This window comes from Panthera pardus, unplaced genomic scaffold (genome assembly GCF_024362965.1).
Source record: "Panthera pardus isolate Hobbes unplaced genomic scaffold, ASM2436296v1 HiC_scaffold_21, whole genome shotgun sequence".
Taxonomy (NCBI): Eukaryota; Metazoa; Chordata; class Mammalia; order Carnivora; family Felidae; genus Panthera; species Panthera pardus.
Genome location: NW_026526777.1, coordinates 61,058,169 through 61,073,588, shown reverse-complemented (window position 1 = coordinate 61,073,588; position 15,420 = coordinate 61,058,169). Strand labels below are relative to the sequence as shown.

Sequence of the window (15,420 nt, the reverse complement as noted above, 5' to 3'; positions counted from 1 at the left end):
CATGGAGTAGGCACAGCAAACTACCTTGAAAGGCATATCAAAATTACTGCTTTGGGCTTTTTCAAACCATATATGTGCACAATTTTGACCCTACTTATGAATTCTGTAATGAGCCAACTCAGGCGTGAATGTTTTTTACCCTCAGATACAAACTTGGTATAAATTAAAAAATCCCTGGCCTCACCGATCAATAGACAATCAAAACTGAAATAGTCACAAGACTGGTGACTTTGTTCATGCTCTTTCCAATGCTTGAAATTTTATTTTTCTTTCTCCTGTTGGGAATTTTACTGATCTTTCAAAGTCCAATTTAAATATAATTTTTCAGATATATTTAATCATGACCTTTTCTGTGTTTCTGTAGTATTTTATTTCTATCACCAAAATACATTTATTATACCTCATAGTGGTTATTCATATAATCATTGGCCCTCTTATTAGGCTATGAACTATGAGGGAAGGGTCTATTTTTTATTTGTACTTTCTATTAATTTAATGAAAATCTGTTGAATGAAAATTAAAGCATTAGACTATAATTTCACTAAGATTCCTTACACTCTAAATCTAATAAGTCATCAAGGATCTAAAAAAGTAAGTTCAGTGCTTTTGATCTAGTAATTATGAATCTAAGAATCTATATTAAGGAAATAATCAGAGACATAGTAAAAGCACTATGAATAAAGATGTTCAACATATTTCTTAAGAGTAGGGAAAACTGGGAAAAGTCTAATTGCTTACAAGAATCAAATTACTCACTAAGTTATGGCACACTCATAAGAAGGATTATTGTGAAATCATCTGAAATGGTTTTTGAATTGTATTAAATGGCATGGGAAAGTGCTCATGTTATAATTTTCAGTGGGAAAAAACATGTAAGTTATAAAAGTGAATACAGATGTCTAGTCAATATAATGAGGAATTCATAGGCTGAGGCTTCCTTCTGCTGAAGACACATAGCAATAAATAAAAACATAAAAAGAGAACACCAAACAACACATTATGATGTAAAAAATGTTAATATCTCCTTGGGCCAGAAATATTAAAGTCTCCCAAGTTAATAAGCAGTGCTGAAGTGAGAGGTCACTGGAATGTGCCTGCAGAGAAGAAGGTAGAGATCTTGGTTTATGTAGAGACTGGTGAAGGGAGAATTCACCCAGCCAGAAATGGAACCAGTCTCACAACTGAAAGCCCGGAGCTGTGACTGAGTTCCCCAAATCATGAAAGGAGGATGAAAACAACTACAGTCCACATGCAGCTGTGTGCCTGGGGAAGCAAGCATAGGCAGGCATAGCTTTCCAGGCAAGACCTCGGCTAAGTCATTAACTAGCTTGGTATCGAACCTGCAATAAGCCTACTATGCATGTAAGCCTCATATGCATGTACATGTGGGCAAAGGGCAGGGGCCCCAGGCTGCTAACACAAGCTTTGGTTCTGGCCAGGGAGCCAAAAACAGGTCAGGACAAAGCAATTGAAAAAACTGAGAGAATGCAGGATCCGGGGGGTCAGGAGAAGGGAGAGAGCAAGAGACAGATTGATTGATAGATGGTTACAGTCAAATCCTCAACTTGTAACACAAAAGCAATCATAAACAATACGTACATAATTGGGTGTGTATGGTTATGTCCCAACTGAACTCTATTTACAAAAAGAGGGCTCAATTAGCCCACAGGCTGCAATTTTCTGACATTTGTTCTAAGTCAACATTCCAATACCAAAATGAAACTAATGTGTAGAAAAATAGCTTAAAACTATTGACAAATGAAGGATGAAACAAAAACTATAGAAATTCCAAAAAGGTCTTCAATATATTTTTTAAGTATCAAAGAGATAAAGGAATGATAATATCCAAAATAAGAACATGGAATTACTTTAAAGGTAAAAATAGATGTAATAAAAAATCATATTAGAAATCTTGGAAACAAACATATCATTATTAGTTGCACTGATATTACGAACATCAGATTGGACAGAGTTGAAGAGAGACTTCATGAACTAGAAGACAATGTTGACGAATGCATGAAGACTATAGCAAAAAACATGGGATAGATTTTTAAAATATGAAAGAGAAATTGGGAGATATAGAAAGTTAGACTAAGTGGCTGTAATATACATCTAAAAAGAGATTCAGGTAAAGGGAAGAAAAGTAATGAACACTGAACAGATAGTTGCTGAGAATTCTGTAGACATTAAAGAAAACAATGGTTTTCAAGCTGAAAGTTCTAAGTACAGAGCAAGATAATGAATGAATGAATGAATTCTAAGTCACTCCAAAAGCAGAAGAAAAAGTATCTTCAAAATACTGATGAAAAACAAGTCAATCTAGGATTCGATATTCAAAAAAATAATAATTCAAAAATGAGGAGGATTTTTTTCAGTCATTTTTTGGACTAAGAATTTCAGACCCACCAACCCTCAGTAAGAGAAGACCCAAATGAGATGGAGGAAAATGGAACTAAAAATGGTAGCATAGTGATTGATTTAATATTGATAAGTATTATTATTAAGGATTATAAGACATTAGTAATTTTTAGAAGAAAAATATTGGGACTAGAAGTCCAAAAAATAACGCTAGAAGAAAGACGGGAGTTTAATTATTAGATAGAATGTTCCAAAACTCCCATCTTATTTGGAAAGATAAATACAATTTACAGTATGCTAAAAAGATATATAAATTTAAAAAATATATTAAACATTTAAGTTCAATAATTAATTTACAGAAATTAATAGAAATATTATCTACAGTTTCCAAAATGTATTAGAAGATTCAGAGAGAGAACACTGAAAAATTAATTAGTCAAAACAATAGAAAACCAGAAGAAGAAAATGTAAATGTGAATTAATTAAATGACCCAAATATAAAGCAGGGTAAATAACAGTGGCCAAAAATTATATATGTCATGGCTCCACTGGTATAATTCGTGCATATGCATGCAATAACACCAGATAAAAATATGCCTAATATTAACATTATTTACCATTAGACTGTAGAACCACAGATAAACTTACTTTCTCTTCTGCATTTTTCAATATTGTCTGTTGTTCCTATGCTGCACTGATACTCATTTTAAAATCATAATAAAATGTTATTTTTTAAAAAGCTATTGGTTGCATTTGAATTGAGTTTATAATATCATTCTTTCCTTAAACAAAAAAATCAGAAATTTACAATTGTAAATAAAATAGTTACAAACAAATGTAAATCAACACAAACAATTTTAAAGACTGGGTTTTCCTGTATATGTCTGATCACAGATATGACTTCAATTTGAAGATATAGTTCATGAATTTTAAACATTTTCAAGTCTGGTGTTGAAGTGGGGGGGGGGGGAATACCGAAGTAATTTGCCTGAGAACATTCTTGCCCAGTTCCGGTAACTTAATTACTCAATGACTTGTACATGTTGAGTTGATTTAAGTCATGTGGCAAGTGCTACAACTTCTAACTAAGAAAGGCACTGGAACAGAAGTCATCATTTGGCATGACTGCATCAAGAAAAGCTGCTGACAGCCAAAAGAGATCAAAAGCAGATCAGGTTGCTCAACAAACTACATGTCACTGAGCTCAGAAATCCAGAGGAGTACCCTGAGGAGCTGTGGAAATCTCGGGAACAGGTATAGACACCAAACGTGGTGGATGTTCTTACAAAACGTTAAAATGAGATTCAGTTGTTTTATTAAAATGCCTGAGCCATAACATATTATTTCCCAGTCTTCCTTAGACATAGAAAACGTCTGTAAGCAGAAATGAAACAAGGGATAGAGGCAGAAGATGAGTAACTTAATGGTTATAGTTTCTTTTTTATCAAATTAATCACATAATTTATTCTATTTTTCCTTGTGAATAGCCAATATTTATTGGATATTTATTATATGGAAAGTATTTGGATAAGTTCTGTATACACATCAGCTCAGTTTCTAAACCTTCTAAAAACAACTTTCTTCTTGAAAAAAAAAAAGTGAACAGGCTATTTGAATTTTTTAATTTTCCTAAATGAATTACCTAATTTGATCACTTAGAAGGAATCATTTTTAATAGGCTATTTGTCAAAGTAGACATTATTTTAAATAATATTAACAATAACATAATCCAATAATCTCCCATTTGACACCCATTTAGTCAAATCAATGTACATATCTATTTATACCCATTTCATTCCAGAAAGGAACACAAGGCAATTTTATTTTATGACTTGTTAATATGAAATGCTGCATTCATGCTAAAACTTTCCCAGAAAATGAATTTAAATTTCAGCTCTTAAGATTTCCTTCCTTGTGTCACAAAATATCTTTTTTCCCCAGTGGGAAAACTCAAATTTTGGAAAAGCAAAACATTAAAGGAATGATTAAATTATGATTTTTGTCAGTATTCAAAGGATACCTCACAGTTTGACAGCGTGTTAAATAGCTCTTCAACTAATCTCATTTTACTAGAACACAAATGAACATGAGTTCATAAACTACAGTTTCATTCTCCACTTTCACTGTAAGCTCCTCATTGGAAAATGCCATGCATCTGTTACTAACTTGGTACCAGGTTTGTATTTCTTAAAATGTGTTCCACTGACCAGAGAAACTACCAGATACTCTGAAAAAAAGGACTTTGTGGTCAAATAAATTAGGAAACTGCTGCCAGCCCTTCTTTCAGAGAACTCCTTAAATTCTCTTCATCTTACCCAGCACTTCTTATATTCATTCATTTGGTCATGAAACTTCCCATTGCTAGAGCAGCAAATTGCAACAATTCCTAGACAAATGAGAAAATACTGTTCTAACAAATGCTATCGGTGATAGTTGATCGCTTTTTAGAGAACTCTGTCTTCACCCAATAGAAAGTATAAACTGTGGGGCTTAAAATTACCACCTTCTCAACCCTCTAAAGTACTAAAAATTGCTAAAACGCTCCTGCAGTGCCTAATCCGTGTAGTGAACCACATTACTTAAGAAGACAGATGAGCAAGAAGAAACAGTAGTCAGTGGCAATGGTTACATTTCCTTTCAACACCACTATCTGGTCGGTGCTAGTTCCTTTGTTTTAGCTCTAAGACTTGTGAGAACTTGCACTTTCATGGCTACATGTACATTTAATAATTGTAGTAAGAAACTATGTAGATAGGAAAAATAAATGAGGTAACATTCCAAAGTGATAAACCAACCGAACCAAACAGAAAATTCCCTGGTAATAAGATTACCATTCCACTCATTTATTAAGTCACTGGTAAAGTACAAAATCCTACTTTGCAAGACTGAATTGTTGATCAAAGTGTGAAATATTTTCCAGATATTCCAGAAATGCCCCTAGCACCAAATCAAAGAGACAGAGAGAGAGAGAAAAGAGAGAGAGAAACAGGAAACAGAATTTCATAAGCAAACCAAGATACCTGGCAAAATTTTAAGTATAATACATACTACACATGAACGCTCTGGATTTCTTATTGTTTTAAGAAATCATTCTTTAAAAATTTTTTTAACGTTTATTTAGTTTTGAGACAGAGACAGAGCATGAACGGGGGAGGGTCAGAAAGAGAGGGAGACACAGAATCTGAAACAGGCTCCAGGCTCTGAGCAGTCAGCACAGAGCCCGACGTGGGGCTCGAACTCACGGACTGCGAGATCATGACCTGAGCCGAAGTCGGACGCTTAACCGACTAAGCCACCCAGGCGCCCCAAGAAATCATTCTTAAATACATAATGATATAGTATTCTACAAATGTAACATAGTTTTATGTATCTTTTTTAAATGAGGCAGTCATTCTTGGGCCCAATCAGTGAGCACCCATATTTGAGGCTCTAAGGGAGAACATCTAAGTGACAGAATTTCACCCCTCCTTGGCAGTGATACTTATATCTTTTGGTATCCGTGGCAAACTAGCAAATGCCTAACATGCACCAGGACTATAAACGAATGCTATTGAATGTTTAGAAAATGTAAGTATATAATGTTGCTCTGTGGATTTAAATCCATATAAAAGCATCTGTGATGAAAATATCAACTTCATAAATTTGATTCTAGACCAAAATCTTTGGATAAATATTTCAAAATTGGGATACAATCTCTTAAAAAGTGATATCACATTTGATTTATGGACAGAGGTAATCAAGTCTCTTCTTTTTATCTAGTAATGCAATATCAAATGAAAATCTCACATAAACTTATTTATTCCCTGTCGGTGCTTAACAGATTTAGCAGGAGGCTTACACACACAGCTGAGGTGTTCTCAACTCTGCAACATGATCACAAGACATTTGCATGATCACATTTGCATAATCACATTTGCATGATCACAAAGACATTTTACAAACAAAACAAAAAATATATATATATATGTATATATATATATATATATATATATATATATATATATATAAACTATCTGTATAAACATTACTTTTTCTCACATAAAATCTCTTTATCTTAAAAATTATCATTGAGGGGCGCCTGGGTGGCTCAGTCGGTTAAGTGTCCGACTTCAACTCAGGTCACAATCTCACGGTCCGTGAGTTCGAGCCTCGCGTCAGGCTCTGGGCTAATGGCTCAGAGCCTGGAGCCTGCTTCCGATTCTGTGTCTCCCTCTCTCTCTGCCCCTCCCCCGTTCACGTTCTGTCTCTCTCTGTCTCAAAAATAAATAAACGTCAAAAAAAAAAATTAAAAAAAAAATTATCATTGAAGTATAAATGACATATAAGATGATGTTAGTTTTAGGTAAATGATGTACTGATTCAACATGTGTATACATTATGAAATGGCTACCCCAGTAGTTAACATCTATCAACAAACATTTTTTTCCCTTGTGATGGGCACTCTTAAGATTTCCTTTAATAGCACCTTTCAAATTTTTAATACAGTATTACTGACTAAAGTCATCCTGCTGTATATTACATTTCCGTGACCTATTTATTTCATAATTGGAAGTTTGTACATCTTGATCCCCTTCACCCATTTTTTCTACCACCCAAATCCCTCCCCTATAACAACTACCCATCCATTCTCTGTATCTATGAAATTTGTTTTGTTCTTTTTAGATTCTACATACAAGTGAAATCATACAGTATTTGTCTTTTTCTGTCAGAATTATTTCATTCAACAAAAGGCACTCAAGATCTATCCATGTTATTTCAAATGATACGATTTCCTTCTTTTTTATGGTTCAGTAATATTCCTCTGTGTGGTTGTATATACATATATATACATACCACATCTTATCCATTCATCTATTGATGGACACTTAGGTTACCTGCATATCTTGGCTATTGTCAATAATGCCGCAATGAATACAGGGGCACATAGAGCTTTCCAAATTAGTATTTTCATTTTCTTTAGATAAATACCCAGAAGTAGAATTGCTATATTCCATGACAGTTGTATTTTAAATTTTTTTAGGAAACTCCATACTGTTTTTCACAGTAGCTACACCAATTTACACTACAACAGTGCAGGCAGAGTCCTTGTTTTCCACATCCTCACCGACACTTGTTTCTTGTCCTTTTGATCCTAGCCATTCTGACAGGCATGAAGTAAAATCTCACTGTGGCTTTAATTTGGATTTCCCTTATGATTAGTGATGTTAAGCATCTTTCATGTGCCTCTTGGCCATCTGTATGTCTTCTTTGGAAAAATGTCTATTCAAATCTTCTGCCCATTTGTAATTGGATTGTTTATGTATTTGTTGTTGTTTGAGTTCTTTATATAGGTTCGATATTAACCCCTTATTGGATTTATCATTTGCAAATATCTTCTCCCATTTAGTAAGTTGCTTTGTCCTTTCATTGATTGTTTCCTTCTCTGTGTAGAAGCTTTTTAGTATGATGCCATCCCATTTGTTTATTTTGCCTTTGTTGCCACTGCCTTTGGAGTCAGATCCAAAAAAATATCACCCACACTGATATCAAGGAGCTTACTGCCTATGTTTTCTTCTATGAGTTTTATGGTTTCTGGTCTTACATTCAGGTCCTTAACTTATTTTGAGTTAATTTTGGGGTATGGTGTAAGATACTGTCCAGTTTCTTTTTCTTTTTTTTTTTTTTTTTTTTTTTTTGCATTTGGATGTCCAGTTTTCCCAGCCTCAACTTATTGAAGAGACCATCCTTTCCCCATTGTATATTCTTGCCTCCTTTGTCATAAATTAATTGACCATATATATATGGGCTTATTTCTGGGCTTCCTATTCTGTTCAGTTGTTCAGTCTGTTCAGTCTGTTCAGTTCCAACTCTGTTCAGTTGATCTATGCAAATACTATACTGTTCTGATTACTCTAGCTTTGTAATATACCTTGAAATCAGGAGGTATGTATTAAGTTTCCAGCTTTATTCTTTCTCAAAATTGCTTTGGCTTTTGTGGATCTTTTGTGGCTCTATACACATTTTAGGATCATTTGTTCTAATTCTATGTAAAAGGCCATTGGAATTTTGATAGGGATTGCACTGAATCTGTAGATTGCTTTGGGTAATGTGGACACTTTTAACAATATTAAGTCTTCCAAACAATGAATACAGAATAGCTTTCTATTTGTATATTCTTTAATTTCTTTCATCAATGTCTTATAGGTGTTAGTGTACAGATCTTGCACATTCTGGGTCGAATTTATCCCTGGGTATTTTATTCTTTTTGATGCAGTTGTAATGAAATTGTTGTTTTTTTTTTATTTCTCTTTTGGATAGTCCTTTGTTGGTATATAAAAATGCAATATATTTTTGTATATTTATTATGTACCCTGCAACTTAGTTTATTAGTCTCCTAGTTTTTGGTGGAGTCTTTAGGATTTTTTTGTATATAAAATGTCCTCAGCAAATAATGACAGTTTTACTTCTTCTTTTCCAATTTGGTATTTTTTATTTTAAAATGTTACTTTCTCCTCGAGGATTTTGCTGTCTTCCTGTCTTACATTTAGGTCTTTCATCCATTTTGAGTTTATTTTCGTGTATGGTATAAGAAAGGTCCAGGTTCATTCTTCTGCATGTCTCTGTCCAGTTTTCCCAGCACCACTTGCTGAAGAGACTGTCTTTATCCCATTGAATGTTCTTTCCTGATTTGTCAAAGATTAGTTGGCCATACGTTTGTGGATCCATTTCTGGGTTCTCTATTCTGTTCCACTGATCTGAGTGTCTGTTCTTGTGCCAGTACCATACTGTCTTGATGATTACAGCTTTGTAGTATAGCTTGAAGTCCAGGACTGTGATGCCTCCTTCTTTGGTTTTCTTTTTCAAGATTGCTTTGGCTATCCAGGGTCTTTTCTAGAAATCTGAAGAATTTTAGACTCTCTTCAAAATGATTTGATACAAGGCTTTGTGACTGTTAATAAAGATGTTATACATACATGTGTTTTTTGACCAAACATGTGAAAGAAGATTTTTGTTTCCAGGAAAGTTCACAAACCACAACATCTTGTGCAAGTATACCCAATAGGGAGGAACTATTTATCTTTTAACAATATCATGATAAATGGATAAATGTTCTTGGCTATAAAGTGTAAACAAGATGATCAAATTTGTTTCTGATCAAGGGGATTGCTATTCAAATAACCAATATGCTATTCAATATCTAAATGTCTAATACACGTAACTTTTTAAACAAAAAAACTAGTCTATTGGCAAAATTTTTCTTTTGCCACACTAAAAAAATCTAGTTTTACAAAGCTGTTAAAGATTTGCTGTCTTAAAAAACATTGAAAAGTCAGGTTTTTCTCATTAACAAAGCATAAATAATACAAACATGATTCTTTAAGATTATAAGTTACCTTTCAAGTCTTTCTTTAGTTTTCTGAGATCTTTTTGAAAATCTTCAAACTTCATCTGTGAAGCCTGAAAAAGGTCCTGAGGTTCTGGCAGTGGAAAAACACACTGTTCTTTTCCAGCATCCTAATTAGCAAAAACACATAATTTTAAAACAAATCAGCATCAATATAAATAAAAATAATACAACAATGGCAATGGCAAAATAGCAAATACTGCCAAATCACTCAACAATAAACAATAACAAAATATCACTGTAAAAATTGCCTTACCTCATCAAAATTTCGAAGATAGTAGGAAACAATGTATGACAAAAGGCTTCTGCTATTGTCCTAGGCAGAAAGACCAAAGTAAGTAAAAATATATTTTTTAAATATCAGAGTGTCAAATAAAATAGATTCCAGTAAATCAACACACAGATGAGAACATTTAGAATAAAATGTGAAATTCTATATTTCAAAGTACTACAGCCACTACATCTAAGGATTTCAATGGCAGAGAAGATCCTGTTTTTCCCCAGTGTTTTAATCTAAGCCCCAAGTGGAAGCCCAGCTGTTCAAGGGTGGAGTCTCAACTGTGAATACTTTCCTGTTTTACCCTCTTTGATCAGAAAATTAGTTCACTAATTATCATGCTTTATGTTTAAAAGTATAACTACTCTCTTAACTGAAATGATTAAACATTGCCAGCATTTCTATACCACTTCTGGACCAGCAGGTATCAATCTGCAACAGTAAGTTTGATTGAGGCTTGTTAGTAGATAAAGAAAATAAAGTTAAGTATAATTTCAAGTCAGCAGGAGCTTTAAAAATGCGAGTCTATATTATAAATTGCTATGTCAGCATCTGAGATTGCGGAATTAATATCCAGGCAGCTATAAACAATGCAGTGTGTATTTCTATGGAAAAAAATGTAGAATTGTTTCTATTCTAACAGGCTTCAAAGAATAGGTTTTTACCTCCTTTCTGGCACATTTAAAAGGTATTAAGTTTTCATCATTCAAAATTAGTACTAGATACTCTGAAGGTGGGAGGACACACACACACACACATACACACACATATATATTTAAAAACCATATGACACAAACTACATTCCCTGAAATGTTCAATCTAGCGATTATTTTCCCTCTATTTATAAAAAGCAATATCCTTTCATAATTTAGTTTGACATATGATGATACAGCTTTTAGAGACTTTCTTCATTGTAATGTATAGTAATAATATAATAAGATATTATGCAGTAATATCTTATAATAGTAAAAGTAATATATTTTTCAGGAACACCATTTGCTTGCATATAATTTAACCAACTTTCCGTTCTCTTTCCTAATATAATTCAAAGAAATATGCAGTACAGTTAGCAGTACTTGAATGAATTAACAAAACATTTATTAACTGCCTGCTGATAGGCATGTTGAGTGAAAATTCTGAGTGATCTGAGTAACAGCTCTGTCCACGCAGGTCCACAAACAGTACTAAGAAGTAGACACAGTTGTATTCATTTTACGGAGCAAGAATCAAATCAGGAAGACTAGTATAACTCTTATGAGAATGCAAATGAAATTATTAAAAACAAAAAATCTTGCTTCTTGACTTTATTATGTAATTTTTATCTAGGATACTCCTTAATTATTTAAATTAATAAAATTTAGCTTACTTGGAGATTGAATAAGATATACTAACCAATAAAAAAACCCCAAATAATCCTTTATTCGTATGTAATTATGATTATCAGAATCTATCTCAGATCCATTTTTATGTTAAAAATTATGTCAATGATATTTACGTTCCAGTATTATTTGAAAAAGTTACTTGTTTCAATTCAACAATCAGTTGTTAAGAACTATTCAATGCTTCCAAGAGAGCTTTTGCTTTTGAACAAATGTGATTTATCAGGTTGACATATTGGAGGTTCCTATGAAAATTTGTGTCATACGAATATACTAGCATCTGAACAAATATACCCGTAAAAAATCACGAAAATTACATGCTGCTGGTATTCCAAGAAAGGATTATGCTTTATTCAATTCTGGAAATGTAGTAACTGGTATTTCACTGAACTCAGTGAAAGAATGTTAAATGAATATATGAGTGTATGTATGAATGAACGAACAAATGAGTTGTTGACCACCAGAAACAACAACAAAAAAAGTGTCTGTTTCTTATGAGGGAGACATAAAGTGAGCCTTGAACAACATGGGTTTGAACTGCGTGGGTCCACCTGCACGTAGATTTTTGTCAACAAATACAGTATAACACTGGAAATGTAATTTCTCTTCCTTATGATTTTCTTAATAATATTTTCTCTAGCTTACTTTATTGTAAGAATACAGTATATATGTTACATATAACATATGAAATAGGTGTCAATAGATTAATGTTATTGGTTAGACTTCTTGTCAACAGTGGGCTGTTAGTACTTAAGTCTTGGGAGTCAAACGTTATGCGTGGCTTTTTGACTGAGCAGGAGGTCAGTGCCCTAAGCCCCACATCATTCAAGCTTCAACTATATTCTTCATCTAGGAAGAACAATTCTACTATTTCCATTTCTATGAGCCAACTACTTACTTAAACTTAATATTTTAAAATATTTTTAAATATTTATTTTTGAGAGAGAAAGAGACAGAGTGTGAGTAGGGGAGGGGCAGACACACACACACACACACACACACACACACACACACACACAGAATCTGAAGCAGGCTCCAGGCTCTGAGCTGTCAGCACAGAGCCCAACGTGGGACTCGAACTCACAAACTTCGAAACACGATTTGAGCTGAAGTCGGATGCTCAACTGATTAAGCCACCTAGGCACCCCTTGAACTTAATGTTTTAAAAACATGTCCATAATTTCCTTATCATACAGTTCTGTATAGAGATTCCATCAGAGAAATAGGATTCTATTATCTTCTTCTAAGTTTATATTCTCAGACATTAATTCTAACCATCATGGTTGTTCCCTAATCTTATATTTTTACTGGCACTCTCATAATCTCTTAGATGTTAACTTCAAACAAATACAAGTATAGAAGTAGGATCAAAAATTAATTAGTCCTGCAAAAGGGCTTAGGCATTCCCACATATACCAGTGTCAAGGGGAATATGATATGTAGAAAAACAAGATAATTTTTTACATTTTATTTATAATCTACTTTCACCCATCTTCGTTCTGTTTTTAAAACACAAGCCTATTGGCCTCCATTACTTAACACAGAAGAGAAGAATAATACTGTCTAATTTATGAAAATTAATTAGTCCTCAGACTCCAAAAGGACAAATTTTAGCAGACATGGTAATGATAGACTGAAAAAATAATTATTTTTATTCTCTACTCAATTATTCATTAAACATAGTATTAATAATTATTCACTTTGGGAAACATTCACAAAATCATAAACATATGAAGGCCATATACTTTTACCTAGCTCAGAACATAAAGACATTTTTGACCTTGGAACATAAACATTTATTACAACATGTTTACAGTCAAACTCATTACTAAACAAACCTTCTAATTCTCAATTTGCCTACATTCATTCACACAAAATACTTACACTGCTTTTAACATCTTTCAGCTTCGGAAGAATGTCTAACCCAAAGCCATCTGCCTGTCCTCGAGTCTTATTTCCACCATTCATGTAGTTGCCAAAAGCAAGAACCAAACCCAGAATTTGCATAACCCCTGGGCCATTTTTTAATGTCTGTAAGATAGAGTAAAGAGCATTTTATCTCTTAGACAAAGTTTTCTTTGAATTATCTTAAGTCAGTGGCAGATATTCATATCATACTAATAATTGTGGGTCACATCCAAACTGTATCATTGTATATTATTAGGATATTTTAAGAGTAGTGTCTCCAAAGTTAACTTTATTTTTTTTATTTAAATTTTAGTTAACATACAGTGCAATATTAATTTCAGGAGTAGAATTTAGTGATTCATCACTTACATACAACACCCACTGCTCATCACAAGGGTCCTCCTCAGTACCCATCACCTATCTAGCCCCATCTCCTACCCACCTCCCTCTGTCAACCCATAGTTTGTTCTCTAACATTGAGAGTCTCTTGTGGTTTGTTTCTCTCTCTTCTCTTTCCCACACTCCTTCCCATAGGTTCACATTTTGTTTCTTAAATTCCACGTATGAGTGAAATCATATGGTATCTGTCTTTCTCTGATTTGACTTATCTCACTTAGCATAATACATTCTAGCTCCATCCACTTCATTACAAATGGTAAGATTTCATTCTTTTTGATGGCTGAGTAACATTCCATCGCATATATACATATATATGTACACATACATATGTACATTATACATATATATGTACATACATATGTATATATGTATATAAGTTATCTTCTTTATCCATCCATCAGTCCATCAGTCAACAGACATTTGTGCTCTCTCCATAGTTTGGCTATTATTGATAATGCTGCTATAAACATTGGGGTACATGTACCCCTTCAAATCTGTATTTTTGGGTAAATAGCTAACAGTGAAAGTGCTGGATTATAGGATAGTTTTATTTTTAGTTTACCCAAAGTTAGCTTTAGGAAGTTGTACCACCTACAAGAATTCAGGTACACATTTGTAAAGTGACAGACACCATTGTAAGCCATTTCTGATGCAACTGCATGGAAAACAAATAAGGTTGTAATATGAGAACTACTAGAAAAGAATGTCGCTGCCGTCACCCTAATTGTACCTACAATACACATTTTTGGCATAAATTGTAGGAAACCAAAACACAGTTTTAAAGATTAATTCCAAATTTAGATTTATCCCTGAAAAGTTCACACTCACTTCTTCCAAAACATGAAGCTTAGCTGGAATTTGCAAGTATTCTTTCCTCTGAAAATGTGTCTTTAATAACATCTTACTACTTTTCAAAATGATTTACCACAACCAGAACGAATGGTACTATTGATTTTTGACAAATTGTTTTAAATGGTAATATTGGTAATTCACGCCAAGCATTTATTCTTTGTTTTCTGGAGAATATTCATCTTCTGTTGAGTCATACAGCTGTTCCTAAATCATTTGGATGGAATCATTAACAATTTGTTGAAGGCCCCTTCCAAAACTGAAGGCAAATAAATAAAATGCCTTCAAATCGCATTTAATCTGAAGTCTGATGTAAGGAAGGGCCAGGGAAAGTGAAAATTTTGTTTTGGCAAAAGCAGAAGGGGCAGAAATCCCCGGACGTGGGAGCATAATGAGCACACTGCAGCAACCGGCCCCGTGGCGCGCAACTATCCAAGTTTTCCTTTGATCTTGAAACTAGTCATTGTATGTTCTCTTTTGTGGAACTGCTATTCTCCAAATTTATTTGTAGAGTAAATAAAAGAAAACGATTTTGAAATGTGGACATGACTGAACACAATGAAATATCAGAACTCAATCGTCGGCTGTCTACGGACTGGAACTCACCTCACACAATTTCTGTAGCAATTCCAGTTTGCGACGAATTGAGCAAATGCTTTCTGAAAATGTGGACTGGAAGAGGATACAAAAGACTCGTTCTGAAAAGTTGGGGATTAGTGACAGTTCATAAAGGAACCTAAGGAAATAAAGCCAAGTTAAGAAGAATATAATTCATATAAACAGATGTTTATCCTCATATTCATAACAATTATGCACGGAAGATGCTACATTTTCCAAATGGAAAGAGGCTGCCCTCAACAAGGTCC

The 15,420-nt window shown here is 33.6% G+C and overlaps 1 protein-coding gene across 1 annotated transcript in view; it reads right to left on the bottom strand.

Annotated features, from left to right (window-relative positions):
- The window catches only part of FMN2 (formin 2), a 376,950-nt gene that overhangs the window by 119,561 nt on the left and 241,969 nt on the right, over window positions 1–15,420 (bottom strand). Inside the window, exons 10-13 of the mRNA XM_019423300.2 lie at window positions 15,161–15,290; window positions 13,283–13,429; window positions 9,999–10,058; window positions 9,732–9,852 (exon numbers count right to left, since the gene is read on the bottom strand). Of these exons, the coding sequence (XP_019278845.2) occupies window positions 9,732–9,852; window positions 9,999–10,058; window positions 13,283–13,429; window positions 15,161–15,290 (458 nt within the window). The remainder of the gene's footprint in view (window positions 1–9,731; window positions 9,853–9,998; window positions 10,059–13,282; window positions 13,430–15,160; window positions 15,291–15,420) is intronic.